Source organism: Gymnogyps californianus, chromosome 1, assembly GCF_018139145.2.
Source record: "Gymnogyps californianus isolate 813 chromosome 1, ASM1813914v2, whole genome shotgun sequence".
NCBI classification, from domain to species: Eukaryota; Metazoa; Chordata; class Aves; order Accipitriformes; family Cathartidae; genus Gymnogyps; species Gymnogyps californianus.
Genome location: NC_059471.1, coordinates 196,547,830 through 196,571,605, shown reverse-complemented (window position 1 = coordinate 196,571,605; position 23,776 = coordinate 196,547,830). Strand labels below are relative to the sequence as shown.

General features: G+C 36.5%; 1 protein-coding gene across 2 annotated transcripts; it reads right to left on the bottom strand.

The window, feature by feature from the left end:
* Positions 1–15: 15 nt before the first annotated feature.
* TUBGCP6 (tubulin gamma complex associated protein 6) lies at positions 16–23,405 on the bottom strand. 2 transcript variants are annotated; one of them, XM_050913423.1, is made up of 25 exons: positions 22,648–23,405; positions 21,024–21,187; positions 19,413–19,623; positions 18,725–18,898; positions 17,546–17,667; positions 17,134–17,209; positions 16,520–16,629; positions 14,516–14,607; positions 14,279–14,418; positions 12,430–12,579; positions 11,690–11,771; positions 11,524–11,612; positions 11,226–11,341; positions 10,414–10,552; positions 10,210–10,326; positions 8,648–9,959; positions 8,175–8,230; positions 7,727–7,919; positions 7,284–7,452; positions 5,780–5,921; positions 4,457–4,651; positions 4,046–4,178; positions 3,601–3,814; positions 2,272–2,471; positions 16–484 (listed from the first exon to the last, which is right to left on the bottom strand). In XM_050913423.1, exons 1-25 carry the CDS (start codon positions 23,392–23,394, stop codon positions 393–395), a joined length of 5,235 nt encoding a protein of 1,744 aa, XP_050769380.1. In that variant the 5' UTR covers positions 23,395–23,405; the 3' UTR covers positions 16–392. The 2 variants fall into 2 exon arrangements, with proteins under 2 accessions (XP_050769380.1, XP_050769388.1); XM_050913431.1 differs by lacking the exons at positions 16–484; positions 2,272–2,471; positions 3,601–3,814; ... (1 more) ...; positions 4,457–4,651; positions 5,780–5,921 and adding an exon at positions 6,190–6,255.
* Between the last annotated feature and the right edge of the window lie 371 nt (positions 23,406–23,776).

Genomic DNA, 23,776 nt, shown 5'->3' with positions numbered 1-23,776 from the left:
ACAGTTTTAGAAAGTATCTGTTAATTTATTTCACATACATGTATTTACATTGGAGGGAATTCACAACACTGAAAATACAACATTTACACATTCACAGATATACAGTTTTGCACTCTCTCCCCTGTTAAGACCAGGCACTCAGCTTTTCTATCTTTGCAATAATGACAACATCAATTCTCAGCAGATCAAACAACGGGTAGGTGTGGTGGATTTTAAGAAGCATCATTCTCTGTATGTGGTGGTTATATTCTTCAAGCTACTAGATGGCGGGTTATTTCACTGAAGAAAAATGCCTCTTGCATGGCATTTGCATACGCTTCTATAAATCATAAGCATATAGGTTTATCTGTTTCTGTTTTACCATGCTATCAGTGATCCTTACTCGATAGAGTTCAGTTATCCTTATAGTAGTTATTAAAGTTGATTCGCAGTAGAAAGTCCTCCAGATGTGGTTGGTATCCTCTATTTACAAGCTTTGTTACCACTGGAAGAAAAACAAAAAATAAAATAAGCTTCAACTAAGATTAATATTCTGAAGTCAGCCTTGACAGTATCTGTGCATTTTAATTTAAAAAAAAAAAAAGCCTAATGCAGGAATTGGAAGACAATAGAAACAAATGTATATTTTTGCATAAGAAATGTCCAGTATCTCTTTCTGGAATTACAAACTATTTCAAATAAGATGCAAAAGCAAGATTACATGTCAGTTCTAAGTGAAACTGTATTATTCCAATAAGGAAATGCTTTCTCAAGTTGCTTTCACAATAAGACAGTGTGTTTTTATCATAATTTCAACTGACCAGGAAGCATGTTTAGGTCCTCTGGTGAGCTCTGTGAAAGAAGAAGGTCTGCTGAAGTTTTCTTGAGCAAAGTCCATTGTGAGAGAGAAAACCAAAGAGAAATTCCTGGGACAAACCCCACAAGCTCTATGAATGAACAAACTGACCGCTCTAAACATCCTTAGTAACAAAGGAAAAAAGGCAATAGAAACTCCCTAAGCTCATAAACATCCCATGCACTAATATAAAGGGAATTAGCAAGCAGCAGTAACATGCAAGGAAGAAGGGAAAGTGTATAGTTAGAAGTTAGGGCCTGAGCCAAAGCCATTGAAGTCCAGACTACTTTGTATTGGCTTTCAATGGATTCTGGATCAACCCATTGTGAAAGAGCATTTTACAATACACAGTGACTGAAGGTACAAGTGTAGAAGAACAAGCACACATTTGTTTTGTAGTGCTTAATAAAGAGGGTGTAAGGAACTAGGTCACTCAGCAGATTTCCTTACGGAATGGTCTATTAATCTCTGTCCATGAAGCAACCATAGATCTCGTAGTATGGGCTTAGGTGGCTCCCAGAAGTGTTCTGACTTCCTGTAGAATTTGGAAGCAGCCATTCTAACTCATCCTGAAATATCTGTTTTTGGTCCTTTGACACCATTTTTGGACACCCTTAAAGAATAAAAAGGGCAGCTCATTTCCTGAAGAATATAGTCTGACTAGAAAATATTCTAGAAAAATAGATCTAAGGAAAACAGTTGCACTTCCTTCAGAAACTAAGAGTTTTCTAAAAAAACAACCCAAACCCTGTGAACCACCTTTGTACTCAGGGGAAGGATAAGTAACTTGTACTAAAAACAGAAGCAAGATCTGAAAGAGAAATTGAGAGGACAGACAGATAACCATTTCTTCACATTATAGACTAAGCTGATGGTGAGAAGAAATTTTTATCATGTTAAAGGAACGAAAATCTGGCAAATGATCTGTGCAGTTGAAGCACACTTCCCTGGAGCACTGGATATAAGCTCCAACTAGTGCTAGGAGGCTCTCTGAGCTTGAGTCCAACACGGGAATCAGAATTTTCAAATCTCATAACAATGGTAATACTCAACTAATGCAGATAGAAGTAATTTTAGATATAAGTGGTATCTAACTATCTCGCATTGCTGCCAATAAAAAGTTCCAGAACTCAATTCCAGAGAAAAGAAAAATGTAAGTACATACAGAGAGCTAAATACCAAATACTTTGCAAATTAGCAAAAACTTATGGTCAGTTTTGGGATATCTGTTAGATTTCTTGTGTGGACATTTTAATTGATGGATATGTAGATCTTTGCAAACCACAATAATGCAGTTTTCATTTGAGAACTACGTTTTCTAACACACGCTAAGTACACAAATCTTCCTACTTTTACGTTATACTTCCAAAACCTCTGTAATTTTTTCAGTTGTCAGTTGACTTTTTCTTCTATCTAGAATTTATGCAATTTCTTACCTTTGAATAAGAAGTGGGAGTAATACTTGAAGGTATTGTATGACTGCTGCATCAGACCAAAGTTGGGATGAACAGCCATTTGTTTCCCTGCATCGAAGCTCCATGACTGAGAGATCAGCTGGCTGCGGAACTTCAAAATAAGGCTGAAGATGCTATGTATGATGTTCATCACAGGGGCTGCCTTCTCTGTCAACAGACCCCTAACAGAACAAAAACAACTTTAGAAATGTAGTTGACATAATTTATTGGTTGTAGGAAGACAAATACAAAGGGGTGACAATCCTTTAGGTTTCCTCTTTAATTGCTTAAAAAAAATCCACAATACTGCAGCCAATTGCAATGGTGATTTTAAAAAAGGTGCCTAAACCTAACATAGTTTGCTTGCTCTTCCAAGAAACTGATATTTGCACTGGTGTATCTGACTTCTAGAATGACATCTGCATTTGCAAAAGAGATGACATTTAAAAACATTATCATGCTCTGAGTCTCCTTAAACTTTAATCCCCTCTCATCCCATCATCTGGTATCCAAACAGCAGCTTTAGGCAAGTTTTTTCTAATTAAAACTGAAAGAGAGAGACATGAAAGGACAGATTTCTTTTCTTGTTTGTAATTTCTGTTATCATCTCTTCTCCCTCCATCTCCCCACGTTATCATTCCAGTGTATACTCTTTAAGAAGAAATCAAATAAACCCTAGCTCCTCTCCTCTTATTCACAGCAACCTTCTGCCTAGTAACCAAAGGGCTAAAAGCTTGCGATGCCTAAGAGACAGCTGTCTCTTGCACTGCTCATAAATCTGAACAGAGGCATCAGGTCACATTTGTTCCTTCAAAGTCCAGTCCTGGCCACTGCACATATATTAAAGGCATATACCACGTACAGAAGAAGCATTTTACAGTCCTTCAGCTAGGCTTACTCGTGCACACTACTCATGCTGAATGAAACAGCATTCATTTACAAAGGCTATGACAAGGATGGGGTGAAAGAAAACCAGAACTGTGGTAAGTGTGCCCTTAGTCTTCAGGTTAGAGCTGTCCTGAGTCAAGCAGCTTGACAGCTGTCCTGAAGCTTGCAGAGGCAGGGTGAACAGGAGCTGGAAGCAACTCCAAGGAGTCTGGGCAAATGAAGAGGATGGGTAGCTGAGAAAAAGCATCAAAGTATGGACCTCATAACGTGCCATGAAGTTTGTTTCTCTTACATAAGAACACTTTCATATGTAAAGACTACTTAGTATGTCAGGTAGAAGTCAGTTTTGCACAAATACATTAGGCTAGACTGGCCGCTCCATTAACTTAAATATTTGAAGTAAAAAGAGGTATGGTAGGTTACCTGAAGATTGCTTTGTTGAGGTATTCAGCATGTGTTCTGTGAATTTCTTCCAGGTTGCCTACAGAAGACAGTTTGTTTCCAAATTCACACCATGTAACATGAAGAATCTGATTAGCAATGTAACCTTGAATAACTTTCACAAAATGCTGCATTTCATGTTTATACAGCTGGAGCTGTCGAAACTGAACAGAATTTGATGCACGACTCACTAAAGCTGAAAATAAAAACAGAAATATATTATCATCAGCACCCACAAAGACTGTCTAAAATCAGGATTTTTAAAGGAATGAAGGGTTCTGTTAGTAGAGTCTGTTTAAAATGCCAAGGAAATTTCTTCAAAAAATTGTGGCTTTTGAAGCTTGACATGACTGTTTATAAGCAATTGTGTAGCACAGGGTGCTAAAAGCATTTTAAACAGGACGCTCTCTAGTTCACTCATACTTACCAGTGCGTTTTAAGTGAAACCAAACATCCTTGAGAGTCCACACCATGTGCTTCAGCTGAAGCAAAAAGGAGAAGATCTTGTTGTATTTATTCATGCAGCTCTCAGTAATGACAATGTTCAGAGGCCAGTCAACCTAAAAGAAGTAACAGTGCTGATCATACTACATTATTCTGTTAGAAATTATAAGAATATTTCAAATACAAGTATTTCAGGGACATACATACAAATTAATATCTGTATTTTAATAATGTAATGCAACGGCCAAGCTAAGTAAATCCTGTAATTTCCATTATACAATTTTATTACTCCATTCTTAAAGGTATTCCATTATTAATAACATATTCACTCTACCATGGTACATAAGAACCACGGTATAATTGCAGTATTCTACCTTTCTCCATGCTTTCTTACCTTGTACCTTAGCTCTAAGCAACTCAGAGCATCAGGTGCATTGGGCTTGAACACTTCTGGAAGATACTTGAGGGCAAAAGAAAGATTGGAAGCAAGCTGGGTGTCACCATGAAGACTGTACTGTAATGCTTTATTTAGGATAGAATTAAGAACCAGTGGATTCAGCAATTCACCAGGTGTTTGTCCTGATCCAAGCTAGGTGTAAAAAAAAAAATATCCTAATTACACAGGATTAATAGAGAGCCTTAGCTCCTGAACACAGGTGAATTAAAGCAGAATGGTAAAGTGGTGACTATCCTGCCTTGCTCCACCATTCTGATTGGCAGTTTCTACTTCTGCCGTAGGGATGCATAAACAGTACAAGAAGCAAATTCTGATCTATTTGCTATTCACAGCATGAAGGTAATCTCATACCTGTACTGATTTATTTTGGTATGTTGGACTGCAGTTTGCTGTGCTTCAGGAGCTGCTACACATCCCTACTGCAGGGAATAGAGCCTTTAGGCTTTAGTGGGGCAGAAAGCCAGTGACAGGACTGGTATTATCTATCTGACTCCAATCTGCCTATCTCATCAACTCAGCACCCTCAGAGGTTTACAAATAAAGCTATTCATCGAGTCTAAATCCCCAAGTGCTTTCCCTAGTAGGGTCTAAAGCATTCTTAGGATTCAGAGAAATGCATTAACTATCCTACAGCCATGTATCTCCACTGGCAACCAGCTATATTAACCCAGGCTATCCCTCCTACCTTACTGTCTTCCCCACGAACACAGGGGTAAGTCATGAAAATATTGTCTCATCAGAGGGCCCAGCACTCTCTTCAGATGCCCTCCCCTCTGCTCTATAGGATATTCGAGGTAAGAGTAGGTATTTTGCAAGACAGGCCTTTCCACAGGATTTTAGCAAACAGCAACAGGCTCTTTCAGCCTTGCTGCCAGCAGATGGGAGGGGACAAAGCAATCGTGCAGCAGTTTTCACAGGAAAGAGTGAAATACCCTTTCATGACTGCTTATCTGTCAAATTTTGAAATTATTATCCTCAATATGCCAAATCCTTGTACTCTCAATTGCTGGGATTAGCAGTAGGAAATATTACTCTCTTCCTTGGGACTTCCTTGGGCATGGGCATCCCTTCCAAGCAAAGACCTTCCAATGTTAACAGAGTTCCTTGCTACAAGGCTTCTCGACACAGCACAAAAGATGAAAACAGCACAAGCCCGGATTCCAATTCACACCATTCCCTCATTCCCATCCAAATTAATCCAGAGGTGTCAAGCTAAAGCAGACAACCCAAAACCAAGGGTTAAGACAACAAAGCAAATACCTTCTCAAACAACAGGTCACTGAGCGACTGTGCAAACTCCCCATCTTCCATTAACAAAAAGTGTCTCAGTGCTTCAAAATGCTTCTCAACATTCAGTTCCACAAAGTAGTAATCAACTATTGCTTTGTTCACAAGAGAAACGCTAAGAATAAAAACACAGAAAAGGTATTATTCTTACAAGCAACCCCTTCCTTACTGTTAACATTCAGCTGTGGCTACATCAGATTAATGCTCCAGTACTTAACTGATATCCAAGACAGGCTGATATTCACATAAGAAAAAAAAAAAAAAAAAAAAAGAGTAAAAAAAATCTTCATCCAGAATATGCCAGAATTAAAACCTACCACTTCAGATAAGTGGGTTTTGAACAGTACTGGGGAAGTATTTTAAGACTGGCTACATATAACGATCTTTAGAATATGCTGCTGGGCCTGGAGCAACATTTTATCAACAGCCTTCCGTCTTATCTCTGTCACCTACACAAACAGATTAAGAAAGACTATTAAATCCCTGAGAAGAATATCCTAATGGTAAAGCTCTGACACTAGATATTGAGGACAGGTCTATACTATAGTTTGCAATATCGTGTAAGTATTCAAGCTAGCTTTAAATATTTAACTTGCATATCAGGGATAGGCTAATTCTGCCAGCACACAACTCAGGCTCGCTTACTTTGCTTTGCTGAATACATGAATCTGTATACCGATCATTCTGGCAGCCAATCTGGATTTTTACAACTAAGTTAGATAATTACATCTTTCTACATTGCACCAAACTTTGAGTATAGCATACTCAAGAGTTAGTAAATGGAAATCCAAACTTATAACAAAGTAGATTCCAAACCAGGAAGCATTTCAACACATCTGTGAATAACCATTTTCATGACAGAAGCTAATCTTGTACATAATAACAAAACCTTTTCTTTAAAATACCATTAGATATACTAATAAAATGGTCCAACATATATGTGATTACCCTATATATTCCAATAGTAACAAGAACAGCTTCTATTAAACTTCAAAACAGCCTTGAAGCTGGAGTTCCCACAGAAATATAAAATATATCCTGATCAATATGCATGAGCTTTCACATAATCAAAAGATTTTTCTTTTTTTTCTCATTATCTTTCATCTGCCAAATAAAAACTAGCACAAACATCATAAATAATACACCTCCTTTTCAAAAGAACAGGAAAACCAATGGTGTCAAAACCACTGCTGCATAATCCACAAGTCTGAGAGCAAACACTTCCCCCAAGCCCTTGTATTTCAGATAGACCTTCAAATTTTTAATTTACACATAAAAATATAATTTTACGTTACTATTTATAATGTAAATCTGAACTTTTTAGTTAGTAATGGACCATCCACTGAACCACTTCTGGGAGCAAAGAAAGAATTTAAGAGAACAGATCTATGTGCAACTCTTGTCTCGAAAAAGAACTAATAAAGAACTTGACATTAATTGCTAAATTATGGATTCACTATTTCTAACAAATACTCACTGAGACACAAGTGGAGCAGTAATAGAACGTTTCATCAGCACTGGCAGAGATAAGAGCTCACTCAGCTGTACAGCCGTTTCATCTGTTGCTGACTGTACCATAGGATCCACAGGAAAAGTGTACGATCTTGGTATCACATGATGCAAGAGATGAGAAACTGGTAGTTCTGCTAAATTTAAAAATATATAAATATTGTAAGTTATTATATTTAAGCAATTTGATAATCTGTTTCTATTAAACTCTACAAATCCCTCTAGGTTAGAAAGTCATAATGTGTCAAAATGTATTTCTCATCTTTGTGCCTAAAGCAAATTGTTTTGACTACTGCAGTTCATAATAGCGGTAATTTACTGGTAATTCAGGTATTTTTTTCTGGCACTCAGCTTTCTTGCTCAAGTTTACCACATCTTCTATTGATCTACTGTTCCAACAGTTCTACTCACACATCAAATCATAACTATCTTGATATTTTTCAATACAATACTGATCCGATAAGGCTCTCAAATAAGCTTGTTCTTTCTTCCATGTATCTTCCTCTCCCCCTTCCTCCTCCTTAGTCTTGCAAGCATTAGCTTCAGAAAATAAAGTTTCTTGAGGCACAGTATCTTGTGGAATTGCTTTTTCAGGTTCTTCTGCCTAAAACAAAAAATGGACAAATTTTATGAGAGATGCTGGCTTTGTCTACTCACACTTAATGTGTTCTTACAGGTAATTGACTAGTTGTTCCAACTGAAAATAAAACAGCTTACTCACCTGTACTTTTCTGACCTGTAAGAACAGGATGGTATTACAGTGATTACTATTAGGACAGAAACTTATTACCTTAACTACCAGTCTGTTTAATCCTTCGAAGGAAAAGGAAGTCTTCTTGACAACTACTTTGTTTCTTACCTGTAAGCCCTCTGAGGAATCTGGAGAAGGGTCCTTGTTGACCACATTTGCAATTACTGTAATTACAAGTAAATTAAAGACAGCATTTACTTAGACCTGCTTATAATACTTAGTTCATACTTCAGATCTGCTCCTGAAGTTCTTCAAAATTTCTCTACAGCCTATCACAGAAACAACCACCCCAATAACAGTCCCTTCCCACAGTCCCACCCAGGCAGTTCTATGCACGTTCTCTACTCAAGATCACACGAGGTCCTGTTTCATGAAGTTTCAGACTAGAATTTTTTTAATGCTCTTTTTTTTGTATATAGGAGACAAGACTAAGCTCAAATTCTTTCCTCTGAATTCTAACAGTGTCTGAAAAGTTATGCAAGGCATTAAGTAATAGGTACGCATTTTGAACATAAACATTTACAGTTACTTTCATGAGCCCTTAAACAAATGTTGACTGAATAAACTTAATTTTATTTTACCTTCTTGTTTCTCTTCCATTATATTTTCTTTCTTGTCATCTTTAATATTAGCATCAGGAAAGACTGGAACACTGTCAGATGACTGCGACTGTGGTAAAGATTCCTTAACTTGTGACGGTTTTGCTTCCTTTCTGCTCCCTTCAGCAGGAGATAATTCCTCACTGTACAGAAGTGTCTGAACTGTGGAGTCAGATGAAGGACCAGAAATGGTTTTACGATGAGGTATTGGATCATTTTCTGTAGATGGGGCCCACTTCCCTATTTGGATGCTTGACTGGGATGCGTGACCAAACGGGCTCCAACGAGACTTCAAAGGCTCTGTATCTGAAACCAGTTCTCCAATTTTGATGTGCGACTGTGAAGCATGCCCATGGATGTTCCAACGAGGTCTAGCTGAGACCACCTCTGACACATTTTCACCAATCTTGATATTGGCAGCAGATGCATGACCATGGATGTTCCATCGAGGCCTTGTAGGAGCTACATTTGACACATACTCTCCAATCTTAATATTGGCTTCTGAAGCATGTCCATGAATGTTCCACCTAGGCCTTGAGGGCTCTACCTCTGAAGCATATTCCCCAATTTTAATATGAGCTTCAGAAACATGCCCATGAATATTCCATCGGGGCCGGCTAGATTCAACTTCAGAAGTATAGCTGCTGATTTTTATATGGGAGTCTGAAGAATGCCCATAAGGACTTGAATGTGGCTGGTAAGTGTCCACATGAGGTACATATTCTCCCACTCTAATGTTGGCATCAGATGCGTGTCCATGAATATTCCACCGAGGCCTTCTGTACTCCACATCAAATACATTTTCTCCAACTCTAACATGTCCCTGCCACGCTGCAGATGGTCTGAGAACTGTATTAAAATCATACTCGTTTGGCTGATGCAATGGTGCATTGTCTTCTCCTTCCAGTGCTCCTCTCCAGACAGGCTGATTTTCACTTACTTGAGAAGTCTCAGAAAGATCTGAGTTAATATTTTGGAATGCTTCATCTAGCAAAGATCTTTGTACGCTAATGGCAACAGGTTGTTCATCTTGTGGCTTTGATAAGAAATCTTCTATATTCACATTCGATTCAGGCAAGGAATCAGCGCTGTATAGAGGACTGCACACTTTCTCTGAACTTTGGAGACTGCTTTCAGATCCTGCTGCTTTAGGCTGAAAATGCTGATCAGCATTATTAGTTGTCAGCTCTGGCATGGGCAGTGCTTTGTCAGCAGAAGTATCACATTCCAGTCCAGGCTCAGATTCTTTTCTGCCAACTGTCTCATTAGAATGCAGAGGTTTCACAGATGACACCTGAAAAAGAAATAATTATTACACTGTATGGCTAGTCACATAATCAAGCTACTTATTAGGGTACCGCTTTATTACACATAAAATGTAAAATTTTCCAATTTTTCAGATGTACTACAAATAATGTGATAACTACTCACCCTGCTCTTACAGAGAACCTTGTGTTTACTGAACTGAAATGAACCACGAAATGAACTCCCTTGAGGGAAACTTGGAACAGCAACCTGGAGTTTATGTAAGAAAATAAACTCACCTGTGAATGTGGATCTTTCACAACAGGGTTTTTATCTAAAGCCAACTGGCACTGTTTATAAGGAATAATATCTAATTTTCTCCTGTAGCTTCCATCTGGAAGTTTTTCAAGCATTTCCTGTAAGTAAGAATGACAAAACCAAAAGTCTTGAAGATAAGTACCGAATTTTCTAAACTACATTTCTTAAATTTTTTCAGAAGATACCTCGATGCGTTTTTGATCTTCTAATAGAAACTTAAGACGGGCTGTTTCCAACTTGTGTCGCTGGATTTTCCATAATGCTCTTTGTTCCCTACGGGCTGCATCATCAGAAAGTTTGCTATAATGGTCAATTAATTCTTGCCTAAATGAAGGTAAAAATAAAGCTAAGTCACAGATTTTCGCATACTGATTTTCATCTCCCTTCTAAAGAATAAGACCTTTTAGCACTTCAGAACTAAGAAGCAATTTTTTAAAAGCAGAAGCCAGAGGCTTCAATCACAGAGAAGAAACAGGTGGAGAAAACAGGACTGTATTCTTAGTCAATATGTATTTCTGTAACTATTCTTAGTAGGTCACTCATTTATCTTAAGTATTTTTAGAGGTAACAGAAGAAAGTGGAATACAACTAGATGCACAAGAGCAATTCAAATAATTAACAATCTAACTCCTCTGTCTGCTTTTTACTTCTGCTTTGACATACATGTGACCATTTTTGCTGTGGGGTCAGCTTTTAATGGTAAGATATAGTTAAATTTTTTCCTGAAATTCTGATAATAATAAAAACCAGACTGGATAGGGTTGGTGCAAATCAGTGGGTCCCAGATTTTTGGGCCACTAACCATTCTTAAATCACAAAATTGCTCATAGATTACCAAAAATCCTTACATCCCTCTTTTAACTGCAAACATTACCCTTGTAGGGCAATGTCTAGGAACTGCTAGTACTGTAACTTTTAATATACAGTAATTTTTCCTGAGGTCTTTATGATGGTTTTGGAGTATCTAAGCTTTGGGAGACTACTCAGATACATTTACCTTGCCTTTTTTTCCAGTTCTTCTTCTAAAGCTTTCAGTCTTTTTTCTCTCTCTCTGAGCTCTCGGGCATAGCTGAAATCATCATCAATCTCCTCTTGCTTTATTGCAAGGCGACGCTGCATAAATATTTAACACTTTTAAAAGCCACTCAATACCAGCTGTAACACACACATATGCAAGAAGCTCTTATTTGTACCCCATGAACTATTCATACAACTTCAGTACAATATATCAAGATAGCCTTTCAATTATTTGCCTAAGAAATACAGTTGGCCTTTAGAAACACACAGAGAAATACCTCTTGGTCTTTTGCAAATTGCTCTTTCAGCTTCTGAAACTGTTCCCGTTTCTTTGTATCCAAAGCCATTCGTTCTGATATTTGTCGATCTGCATTACAATAAAGATATTGTTAGTTTACATTAGCAAACCCACTAGAAAACACATGAAACACCACCACAACTTACCATTAATGGCTTTTAGTACTTTGCTAGCAGTTTCTCGAGCATGAACAATTAACTCTTGTTTGGCTATTTCCATGCGCAAATCCTAAAAAAAAACCCCAAACAAAAATGCAGATGGGAATTTTTTCTGTTATTTTAGACTTGAAAATACACTGTTGCAAAGACAGGTGCACACTTTATAATTGTTATTAATCTACGATTACAGTACAGAAATAGGAATAAAGCAATTAATTAAATGGAAAGTCTATAAACTAATATTGAAAGTTAATACTCCAGACCTTAAAACAAACCAAATCCATCCGATATATGCACTACATTGATGGCATCTGAAAGACAGTTGTCTCTTTATAACTAAAAGAGTTCTGAAAAAACAATTAGCTATGCAAATTACAAAAAGAGTCTTATCTGGTTACTAATTAGCTTGTCACATTTGTTAAATTAGAATCTAACAATCTTTTCAGTACTTTTCAGTAGGAGGGCAAATTTGCTGCTGCAAAGAACTAAGACGAAGTCCAAAACTCATTTAATATATGAAAATGCCAACAAATGACAACACACCACCTATACTTTTAAAAGTTATATTAAATAAGTTTGTTTGCTGTGGTAACAATTCAAACAGCAATTGACCAATGAAAAAATTCTGACCATGAATACAAATTCTTTCAAAGTTATAACAAAAATGAAAAATGAGTATTTAAAAAAAAAATCCCAACAATAAGGTCTTTATTCTTTTATTCATTTACCTTTTCCTCCTTGCTTATGGAACTGTACCGGGCAATTCTTTCCATTCGACCTACGTACACTGCACAATCTCTCTCTATTTCTTTGAGCTCCTCAAGCGAAAAAATAACTGAAATCCGGGGAACAGGTATATCTGACCAACATATATAATGCTGAAAAATGATAAATTTCCTTTTAAATACATTTTTAAAATTGTAACATGTTAATTATAACTCACATTATATTTTTTTTTAACTTAGCAGTGCTTCAAGATACTGAAACAAGCCTCCACACAGGATCTAAAATTTTTAATAATATCATTGGTTTTAGCATTTGTATCATTCAAAGTAGGAGACAGAGGTGTAATGTTCCAGAACTTGGATCACAGGTCAAATTCTCAAGGTCGCCTCTTTCCCACTGAACTGGACAGGAATCTAAAATCTGATACATACGTTTATACTAGTAATGTTCTAAATGCCTAAAATTTTGCTTTTCTGAATATCCAAATTAACTGAACCTGAGTAACTCAGTGCTGAATGCATCTCTCCTATCAAAAATTAGGTTTTGTTCACTTATATGCCCCCGCAGATCCCCACTTAATAGGAACTGTCTGGAAGCTACAGGAGAGCGCTCTACACAAGACATAACTCTCAAAAATATGGCCACTGCACAGCACAAGAGTGCTATCACATATTCTCTAAGCTAAGTATCTTAGGTCTTTCTGCTCCACCTCAACATTCCTAAATCTCTGAAGCTGTTCTACTCAGTGCAGAAAACAGGTAAGTGAGCTTTAAAAAAAAAAAAATAAAATAAATAAATAGGAGCACACAAGCATGCTCACACTGGATTCCCCAGTCTACCGGTAAAGAGCCAGAAGATGTGATGCCCAGAGCTGTGTTCCTGGGACTGTGCTAGCCTAAGCAAAAGAGAAGAGCCAGCTGTTTACGGCATTATCATGGAAAGGGATGAAATGTGACTGGCACTCTCAGAGAGATGGAAGATGATTGAACCTCGGTGCCCCACATCCTGGGGGAATGTTCTATCTATTAAGATACTGTGTTAGTGACTGATAAAGCTGTAATTTATAATGGAAATGATGGCTGACAGTGTTTTATAAAAAGCCTAGTACTACTGGGACACCTGAGTCATGGCTTGAGAATGCTTATCAGAGCAGACTCAGGAGAACTACCAGAGGGTCATCTCACTTGAGATATCAGGCATCTGATACTGAGCTGCTCAGCTCTGTCAAGACTGGGCAGCTCTGATCTTAAAAAGAAAGAGAATACTAGTTACTTGGGAAAGAGTGCCTGTAGACACCTCTGTGGTTGTTTCACTGTTAGACATATATAGAGAAGAGGAAAGACACAAAGTAGTTTAACATGTTTTTCTTATCAAGGACAAGACTCGTTCCACAAAATATGAATAAACAGAACTATTTAAGCGCTTCTTGGAAACGTAGTGATAGAGCTGAAATACAAGAGCTATGCAGAACTGAGTCAAGACCTGCTAAGTGAGGCATCTTTAAACCAAAAAATAGTAGTGTGAGTTGTGTGAAAATGGAAGGCACTTGCTTGGAAGCCTAAAACATTTCTGCTTTCAATACAAAGGAAAATAAGAAATATAGCACGTGCATTGGATATATTAAATTTGATGCTGTTAAAAACTTATATTTCTGCAGCGAGGTGTTAGCAAGTAGAGTGGATAATCAGCTCACAAGTATCTGAGAGCAAGTAATTGCCTTTCATGAATCAATATCCTACTTATGCAATACCAGTTTTCAATAAAGGAGCGAATTTGCTAAAAACCTAGAAACTTGCTCTAAAGAGACATGATTTTCTCAATGTAATAGGAAGGAATCAAACCAAAACTTACCCTAGGACAGCACAATTTCAGCAAGTTTATGGTTTTCCCACATATGTATACATCATTAGCAATATGTTTAAGAAAAACAGGGACACAATCTTCTACTTCTTTTGAAATCAAAACATAACCATGAGTCCAGTAATGTTTATCTACATATCAAACAAAAAGATGAAAGTATATATTTTTAATTATTTAATTAACAGCAAAAATTATATAAACTAGAAATGCTCCATATACGTACTGTACCTCTGAAACAAAGATAATCCTCATTCACCTGGATCATAAATTCTCCATAAACATCTCTGAATACACCACTGTATACCCAATCATAGATAAATCTAAAAAAAAAATATAATTGTACAATACTGAAAATCAATCCTTTTGCCTTCGTAACTTTCTTATAACCAAACATTATGTTTGTATAGTAAGTATATGTAAGTATATTCTTTACAACATCAAAACACACAAGCTATAGACAGGATAAAAAACAGCAATTAAGTGCTTTCACACTGATATTTAAAGATACACACAGGACTGTGTCTCTACATTTTTCTTAAAAGAAACCATCTTTATATAGAACATTGCAGTGATAATTAGTTAAGATGAAAGAACGTTGCCTTAATTAAAACAATCTTTTTATTTCTGTATATTAATTTACGAAGTATATATTAAAAATTTCTAGACATCTTTGCAGCACATCAAAAGCATAGGGAGAGATAAACAGGAAGGATTTATTTTAAAGAGAGGTAACTTAAGCAGGGAGAAACTAAAAGGGTATAAAACAAAGGTGCAATACCAAGCACTTTTTCCCCAGACCTAGAGACATTGTTAATATACATGCAATAACGAGAACTACTATATTGGAATATTTATTCGTGCTTTTTCATATTGCCTCTGTGTGAAACCATACTTTTGAAGAAATAAAAAAATACAACTATCTGAAGCTGTAGATAAAAAGGCTCGGAGCAGAGCACCTTGAAGCTAATCTTTTCTTTTTGTACTAGTTGCAATACTAACACTGTTTCTAGACGTTGGGTCAGTGTAACAAACAGGAAGCATTTAGCACAGAAACCACCATTCAATTTTAAGGTTGTAAGTAAAAAGTTAAAAACTTTTAAAGTGTTAAATCTGATGTTTCTATGATTTACTTGAGCAACAACTTCTGTGATATAATTTCCTTCAGGTTAATAAGTAAGTGGGATAACACTTTTTGCAGATAATGGAGGCCGCCTTCCATGGCAGCCCTAATTGTATATGATTGATGTTTCGATACAGATCTGCAACAAATTTAGGAGTCAACGCTGTAAGTATCACATACTAGTAAGCATACTTTCATATTTTTTAGGTTCCTTGTGATGCCATGACATCCTGCCTTTGGTATTTCAGAAATCTGACTACCTTCTATAAGTTGCAGGGCAGGAGCTGTGAAGATATTTCAATGAGTCTTCTGGTAAAACTGAAATTAAATTTCTCCAAAGAACATTTTATGTAGAAGGAAGAAAAAACAAGAAGGGTGGCCATGGGAGGAATCTTAAATTTAGAGCATTTTGACAGATTTTGGTTTTCTCTTTCTAGTATCATTACATCTATTAAGTATCATTGTAAACTGATGATGGACTACAGCTACAATCCCTATAAATAGCTATTTTAAAAAATTTAGCATCTCTTCAGAAGCCTATAAACAACAATTTCTAAATTGATGTGCACTGCTTAACAAAACTGTTGCAATCCAAGGAACTCTACTTCCTATTGTTAGTTAGTTACATCTGCTTAATGAACAACAGATTTTTTTTTTATTTTTATTTTTGCTTACTGAAAAGCCCCCAAGAAAAAGACAGTGGAAATAAGCATGAACTTTCCCATTTTGTGCAACACCAAGAGAAACCTGTTAGTTGCCAGTTTCAGAATTTTACTACAGGTATGAGAAGAAAAAATATAGAAGTTTATCCAAGTCTTATATTCCAGTATGAATTTCCAGAACCAGCAGCAAGAAAGAAGTCTTATTTACATGTATTTATTTACTCATCTAGTCACACATAAACCCCTTATGTTATACTGAGCTGGAAAAGAGAGGGAAAGAAGGATTCAGCAAAATGAATTAATTTTAATATGTATTTTGCAGATACAGCCACATCTTGTATTTTCTCTGAAAATGTTAAAAGCCATTGTTAAATTAGCAGAGTTACTCACCAGATCACTAATTCAGAACTGCTCTTAAACACAATTATGTAGAGAACAGTATGGACGCACCTTGTGTACGGTTCACAGCTCGTCTTCAACAAAGACAGAAGAACTGGATAATGCTCATTGCTACAGTTGTTGAGAGCCTCTTTGTACAGATATGAAAGCAATTTAACACCCTAAAAAAAATTGAAAAATACTCTAGTATTAGGCAACAAATTTCACTACAACTTTAATAACAAAAGACTCATAAATACACAGCTTTACATGTTTCACCAGACACAGAAGGCAGGATTCATCTCACTTCCTCTAGCTATCTGCAGTTAGGATCACTTTATCTGAGGTAGTTACCTCAAGCTCACTTTATAGTCACTGGAGGGAAACAGGTATGTTTAGAGTTGGCTTCATTTGACTTGCTACAAACATCTTTAGAACGAAATGAAATGCACTCTAAGGCTTATTTTGGGCCCCTTGTTTACCTTAGGAATTGAAAACACAGGACAAAATTCCAAATTTTAAAATATCTGGAGAAAGGATCATGGCATTCTAACTGGAGGTTCAAGGTCACATCTTTGGTAGCAGAGAGACCAACACTAAATATTATAAGTAAAATCATACCTAACTTTGAAGAATATTAACACTGTAACCCAAACCAAACACAAAAACATCAAATTAATTATCACCGTAGGAAATGAAGCACCAGCTCCACCACTGATCCCCAGTGCTGTTGTTCCTATGCCACAAAGTTCAGCTAAATACCTAAAAAACAATATTAAAACATATGTAACAATTTCAACCGGAAGTCTGAGATCAGAGTGATGAACTTTGCTAAAGCTGAATATCATACAACCACCTTACTGTATCAGCTGAATGATACCAGGGATAACAAAGAAACTGAATACAAAGACCTTACATGTTTGCCCCAGAATCTTCTGGATATAAAGAAATCTTTCTTTATATCTGTTAAAACAGAGGAAAAATACTGGAAAACTATGTAAGAATGCCCACGTAATATTGTCTCTTTTAGTGTATATGAAGAAATAATTGCATTTTTTCTGCTATGAAAAGCTTAAATATTTAATATTCTTCTCTTACCTCAACTGACGACCTAATTTTCTGAAGAGAAAGCTGATTGTTAGAAGACTTAAAGTAGGAGGTGTTGACAAAACACAGGCTCGGTAATATTGAAGATACTTTCTCAGCCCACTTGTGAATGCCTAGTATCAACAGAAAATATTTAAAGTCTTACTGTTAAAGCTGTTAATAGTCTATCTACGTTGCACATCAATTGCATCAGCATGAAAACAAACCTTTTACTAAAATAATTTGCACGTGCAGGTAAGAGGGAGTTGTATACCAAAGTAAGGGGAAAGTAAGAGTCCATGCAACTTCAGACATTCAAATCAGCCAGATGACTCCTCTATACTCTTTATGCATCCAATGCACAGAGTGTGTAGCCACGCACAGTGTAATAAAGCATCTTGGTTCAGCTTCTTTGAATTGCCCTTTAAGGAGCTCCTTCTTCTCTAACAGCTATAATATGAACCTAGGGAAACCTGCTTCCTTACTTTCATGCCTAAATTGAATAATGGAAAAAAACTCAACTAGAACTTTTTCTAACAAGACAAGGAGAGAGACCTTCTTATTCAATTTCTATTAACATTGCTGTAAATCAAATATTCAGAAAGAATAAATTTTCATAACCAATCCTAACTTAATTCTGTGCATTAGAAAGAGATGAAATCACCTGATATTACACAGTGTACATACAGTTCAACATAATATAGAGGACTGACAGGGAAAATTTGCACTTAATTCTGAACTGAGAAAAAGTAATTAAAGCTATTAAACATCATATTTCTCTATTTAAATTTTTATTTTTTAAAAATATATATTATATATATACATACTGTATTAAGAAAGTTCTTGTATTTTGATTTTATACAACTTAATGTATAAGTATGTAAGGTTTTTAAAACGTCTAATAATGATATTCCTTTAGTCCTCAACAAAACAACATGACTAAACAAATCATACTTCAGGTAATGAAGACCTTTTACCATGTGTTTCAGTGCAAGCAAGCTCTAAGCACACAGAGCTGTTATTTAAACACACTGGCACTGTTCATTGCTGACCTGGGATGAGCATTACACTTAAAATGCTTTGCAGTTTTGCAGAATGTAGAAATTGCAGCTTTACACGAAATCAAAGTTACCTTCTCTACCTAAGATAACTGGCCCATTAAATCTAGATGATTTAACACAATTGTTTTACCTGAAACACAAGTCCTTTGCTATATGAAGAATCTAAAACTGGCTGAAGAGAAAAACGACTTAGTCGCGTGTAATAGGTTCCATACTCTGCAACTTCCGAGAGTAGGTTGTGCATTGTCTCTGGTGAAGTTCCAGATACATATACCCCCTCCTTTATCACAAATGTCTGAGCAGCCTAAAAGGATATAGGGAGGAAAAAAAAAGGCAGATCCATATATTTCATAGCTGTATTCTGATTTAAAATAGCAAACATTTACACACAAAAATAACAGCAGACAAATTTTCAGTTTAGATACTCTGGTGACTGATACTATATAGCTAGGACAGTGTGATAAACGTATTAAATTGTAGCAAAATTTCAGGAGTTTGAATGGTATTTTCAAATATATGGAATAAGACTCCTTATCTAATTCCTTAAAGAAAATCCAATCTACAAAACTATTTACACAACTATTTTCAAGTATTCATAAACCTATTTTCACTTAGAGGACTACAAATACTCTCAGGCTATTGCAATAACATTATTATTGCAATACATAAATACCGCCTTATTGCCATTAGGTCACATTCAAGTTCTTAACTGTATCCACAACTGCAAGATCTCAAAAGAAATGTATTGAAGAGGAAACCTCTACAAAGAAAAAAAGAAAAAGATGCGACTAAGAAGCGCAGTTAAAAATCTTCCATACCTGATTGAGCGAAAATGTAGCGGATACCACACCAATGAGGACATTCAAGACATCCTTAACCAGTTCAGGTTCTTTCATTAGCACAAGCTGTGGAAGCTGAAGTACAGTATTACTAAAGAGTTGCAATTCCCCTTCTCGAAGTTTGTAAAATTTGTCAAAAGCTTCTCTCCCAGCTTCAGTAAGATACGGTTCCTCTTTTTTACCAGGTGGGCTGTGTCAGAGTAAACACAACATCACAAGGTGATTATATGAAAAGAAGGAAATATATCTCCTAAAGAAAAAAAGGCATTTCAGAATTTTACACAGCCAGTACTGACCACAGAAAAAGCTACTAGTAATATAGTACATTTTCAAGAGAATGTGCATTCAGTCAATGAAACTGTAGCCCAAACTCAGTACCGTAAAGAAATAGGTAGATAATTTGAACATCAGTTCAGAGACAGAAACCTTGGCAGAGAATTACCAGCTTCTTTTGTGGCCTTCCCTGGCGCAGTTTTCACATTAGGAAAATGAGGTCAATATATACCAGATTTCTAGGGGCCATGTACTACTAATATTCAAATATGTTAAAGAGCAATAGGCTCAAAATGCTGTAATGACTTGTATTAACACATTTTAGCTCTTCCCAGTGAGGATTACTATCCCCTCCAAAACAATTTCTCCTTCCAATTCTTCCAAAAATTCTGAATTCTGGTAGCATGTATTACATGAAAGCTGTCAGGCATATGGTCTATATTTGACTCTAAGATCCTTACAGTCTAAATGGTAGCAAGAAAAACTGTCTAGTACTAGGAACAAAGCTAGAGTGTGCTACAGTGGCTTTGAAAAAATCAGATCAGGGAACTTCTGAGCTTCTCAGGCTCAGAGTTGAAAAAACATTGTATAACACTGCAACAGACACATCACTAGATTATTACTTAAAACATACAGAGCAAAGTTTCTCCAAGAATCAGGCACACCACTGTCTGTCAGGAATGTAAGGAAGATACCTGCCATATCTGCCTTTTTTTTTTTTTCCCTTCCATTTTAGGGAAGGAAGCTTTAACAGGGCTATATAGAGCCTTCTCTCAGGAGATGCATCTTCTACTCAACAGCCAAAAGAACTACAAGTCTAATTACACCATCAAGAAATCTGTTCTAATAATTTATGTTTTGGTTGCGGACAGGGAAAAGGAATACAATACTGTACAATACTGGCAGATGTGGGTTTAATTATTCTAGTGCTTTACAACTACCACTTTCTCTTTTGAAACTGAAAATATGGAATCATTTTAGACTGAGATAAATTGCATAGTGCATAAGGAGTCAGATTAGTTAGAAAAATGCTGCATTTCACACAAACAGCAAGTGTTCCCATAATCCCTTCAGTGTTTTTGACAAAGATGGTTTTGTTTTACCTTTTCCTATAAAACAGCTGCAATCTAAGAACTAGTTTGTTGAAACTGCACGACCTTTATTCCTTTCTCAATCATTAATGCAGTATATTGAATTCTGTGAATTAAACATACACATTTTACTTTTTATACTGGTCATTTGGAACTAAGATGAAATGCACCTTCATACATTTGCATATGATGCATAGTAAGTTTGCCAGTAACATCAGACACATACTATCCAATTCTTTCCCAACATCTTCGTTTGCTGGGTCCATATGTAAGCACTGCATCCCACAAGTCTATGTCTGGAGTCATGCTTGGCTCTGACTGAGAATCAGGAGTCAGATTGGATGCTGACTGGAATCCCTCATCTTCTGACTGGTCTATACTTTGGGGAACCTGTCAGAGAGAGTTCAAATGTTATACATGAAAACATTTTACTGAAGAAACATATGCTAATAAAGAAGATGTTCTGCTATCATTCATGATCAAGTGACTCTACATGACTCAACCTGTATCATCCACCCTCCCTTTATATCTATTTTAAGTTTTTTCTGTAAGCACTCTTTTCATTTGATAAGTTGCTATGGGTATTAATGCCTATACATACAGCAACAATCACCATCAAAATAATATACTAAGTTTGTCGGTGTTAAACTTGAAACTTACTCCTTTGGTAAGCATATAGTTCTACAAATTGAGAATCTGAGGTCTGGATATTCAACAATATGTAACACTAATAAAATCATACTACTCAGTATTTCATTTGAGCAAATGATCCAGGCCCTAATTCTTCAAATTTGTAAACATTTTGTTAACTATAACTAACATAGTTTGTTCCCTTATGCTTATCCATATGCAGAAAATCTGCAGGTGTCCAAACAGTGTATACGCCACATCCTTAACTCCCACTCAACAGGAGTTGTACATGCAGAATAGTACTCAACTTTAGTAAAAGACAATCACACCCACATAAAAAGCAGCATGTTCTTCAAGAAATCACAATTTTTCCAGTCTGATGGAAGGAGTACAGCACTTACTCAAAAAGGTTCTGCCTCCCCTCAGTTACGACTTACATCCACATGTGCACACTGAATGGCACAGGGTTTGTTTTTTTTTTAATGTGTCTGCCTTCAAGTTTCAATTAAGACCCTGAGTTAAGGGAATTGCAAGAGCTATCCATATGTTAAGTAGAGGAAACAAAATGAAGATTAAAAGTATAAGTAAAAGTATAAAAAACCTACCTACACACAGTGAAAATGGAAAGAAAGAAAAACAGAATGGACAGCAAAAGGGCAAAAAAAGATACAGTAGAAACTGTACACACTGAAAAGGTAGAAGGACAGTAGGAACTAGGAGGTTCAATGAAATATAACAACTGAAAAAAAGGTTTTAAAGTACAAGCCAAGAATAAAATACAACAAGTTAGGTAATGTCATCTGAACAGCAAAACACATACATTCAGACAGAAATGCATATGCAGTCAGTCTGAACAGTAACAAGTAAACAACAACGCAAAAGAGTTCAATATACAAAGCAGGCAAAAATGCAAGCAAAAGATGACTCAGGTGGGGAAGGCACCGATATACCTGATGGCTTAGCTTCATAAAGCGTAGGGCCACATGATGTTTTTTTACACAGTTATAGGACAGGACCAAGGTTTTGGTTATCATACATCTCTGTATCCAAAAAGCTTATCTGGCTCTCAGCAAAGAAAAGGATCCCTGCTCCATCTTAAATTCCAACACTGTATGTTTCTATTGCAAATTAAATGACTACCTACATTTTAAACTATAGTTTCAAAGTGGCATATTGAAAACATGCATACACTCTTAAGTCCAAAACAAATGATACCATACTTTAATTGCAAGTCCAGACAAATCTGCATTGTCAGGCACTGGCGGTAAATCCAACTTGATGTCCATATCATACGTACGGCTATGGACAAGAGCACCGAAGAGCGAGACCCGCGTTTCTTTCTCAAACCTGTCACCAGCAGGATAGTTCTGTGAGAACAACCCTATGGCAGGGAGTCCAGTGCCAGGCGCAGCCTCCATTATCTGAAGCGTCTTTTGAATTGTGTCATTGAACTGACATTCTTCGTTTGTTATTAGAGATTGTATATCGGCTTCAAATACACTTACATCATAATAATCATAACCCTGATATTTGACATTTCTCCCAACATATTTGTTGTTCAGAAAATAGTCCTTTTTTTGTGGTACAAGCTGAGGAGGACCTGTTCCAGCAAGCTGTACTAAGAGATCCAAGACAGAATTAACTTCAGTAAACGGTAAGCATTCAGCTGTTTCCAGTTCCTCCACAAGATTCTCCAGTCTATCCGCTTGAGCACCTAGGCCACCAACTCTCAAGTTGAAAGACAGCATCAAAATTTTGTTTTTCACTGGAAGCCTGGAAATGTTTGATTGCAGCTTTCGAGCCTCATCTTGAAAAAGGTTTATGAACAGGGCATTATAAGCAACCCTTTTCAGATTTTGCTTAGCCCTTCTCTTGCTGATCTTCCGCCTGCCCAGGTGGACCTTCCATGGCAAACCTGTCAAGTGTGCTTCGCACAAATCGTTGAACAACTGCGTAATGCTCTCCATTTCAAATCAAATTGTCAGGTTACAGCAGTTACAGTCTGGGTCTCTGGTTTCATGCGAAGACCTGAAAAATATCAGGAAAAGGAAGAAACACTCGTAACATGTACGAGAAATTGATGAGTATGCTTTAACTTAAACTGAGACAGCCCAAAATGAGAGAGAAGAAAACTGACCTAGCACATATTTAGGACATGAGCTATAAAAATAACACTATGACTTTGATCACAAGCAAAGTGATGGTGGTGCAAGCTTAATTCCAGATGCCTCATTTTGCTCGGCAGACTGAAATAGAACAGAGAAGATTGTCCTGATGTAATACAGGATTCATGTGGGATCACCTCTAAAAGCTTTACCACCCTAGCTTTTCTCAGGAGACACCCGCCAC

Excerpts from the sequence above, each read along its gene's own strand:
- TUBGCP6 (XM_050913423.1), bottom strand. The coding sequence starts at position 23,394 with ATGGAGAGCATTACGCAGTTGTTCAACGATTTGTGCGAAGCACACTTG. Across the intron at positions 17,210-17,545 it reads AAATTAGGTCGTCAGTTGAG|GTATTTAGCTGAACTTTGTG; the intron begins GTAAGAGAAGAA and ends ATTGTTTTTTAG. Across the intron at positions 10,327-10,413 it reads AAGATCAAAAACGCATCGAG|GAAATGCTTGAAAAACTTCC; the intron begins GTATCTTCTGAA and ends TCTTACTTACAG.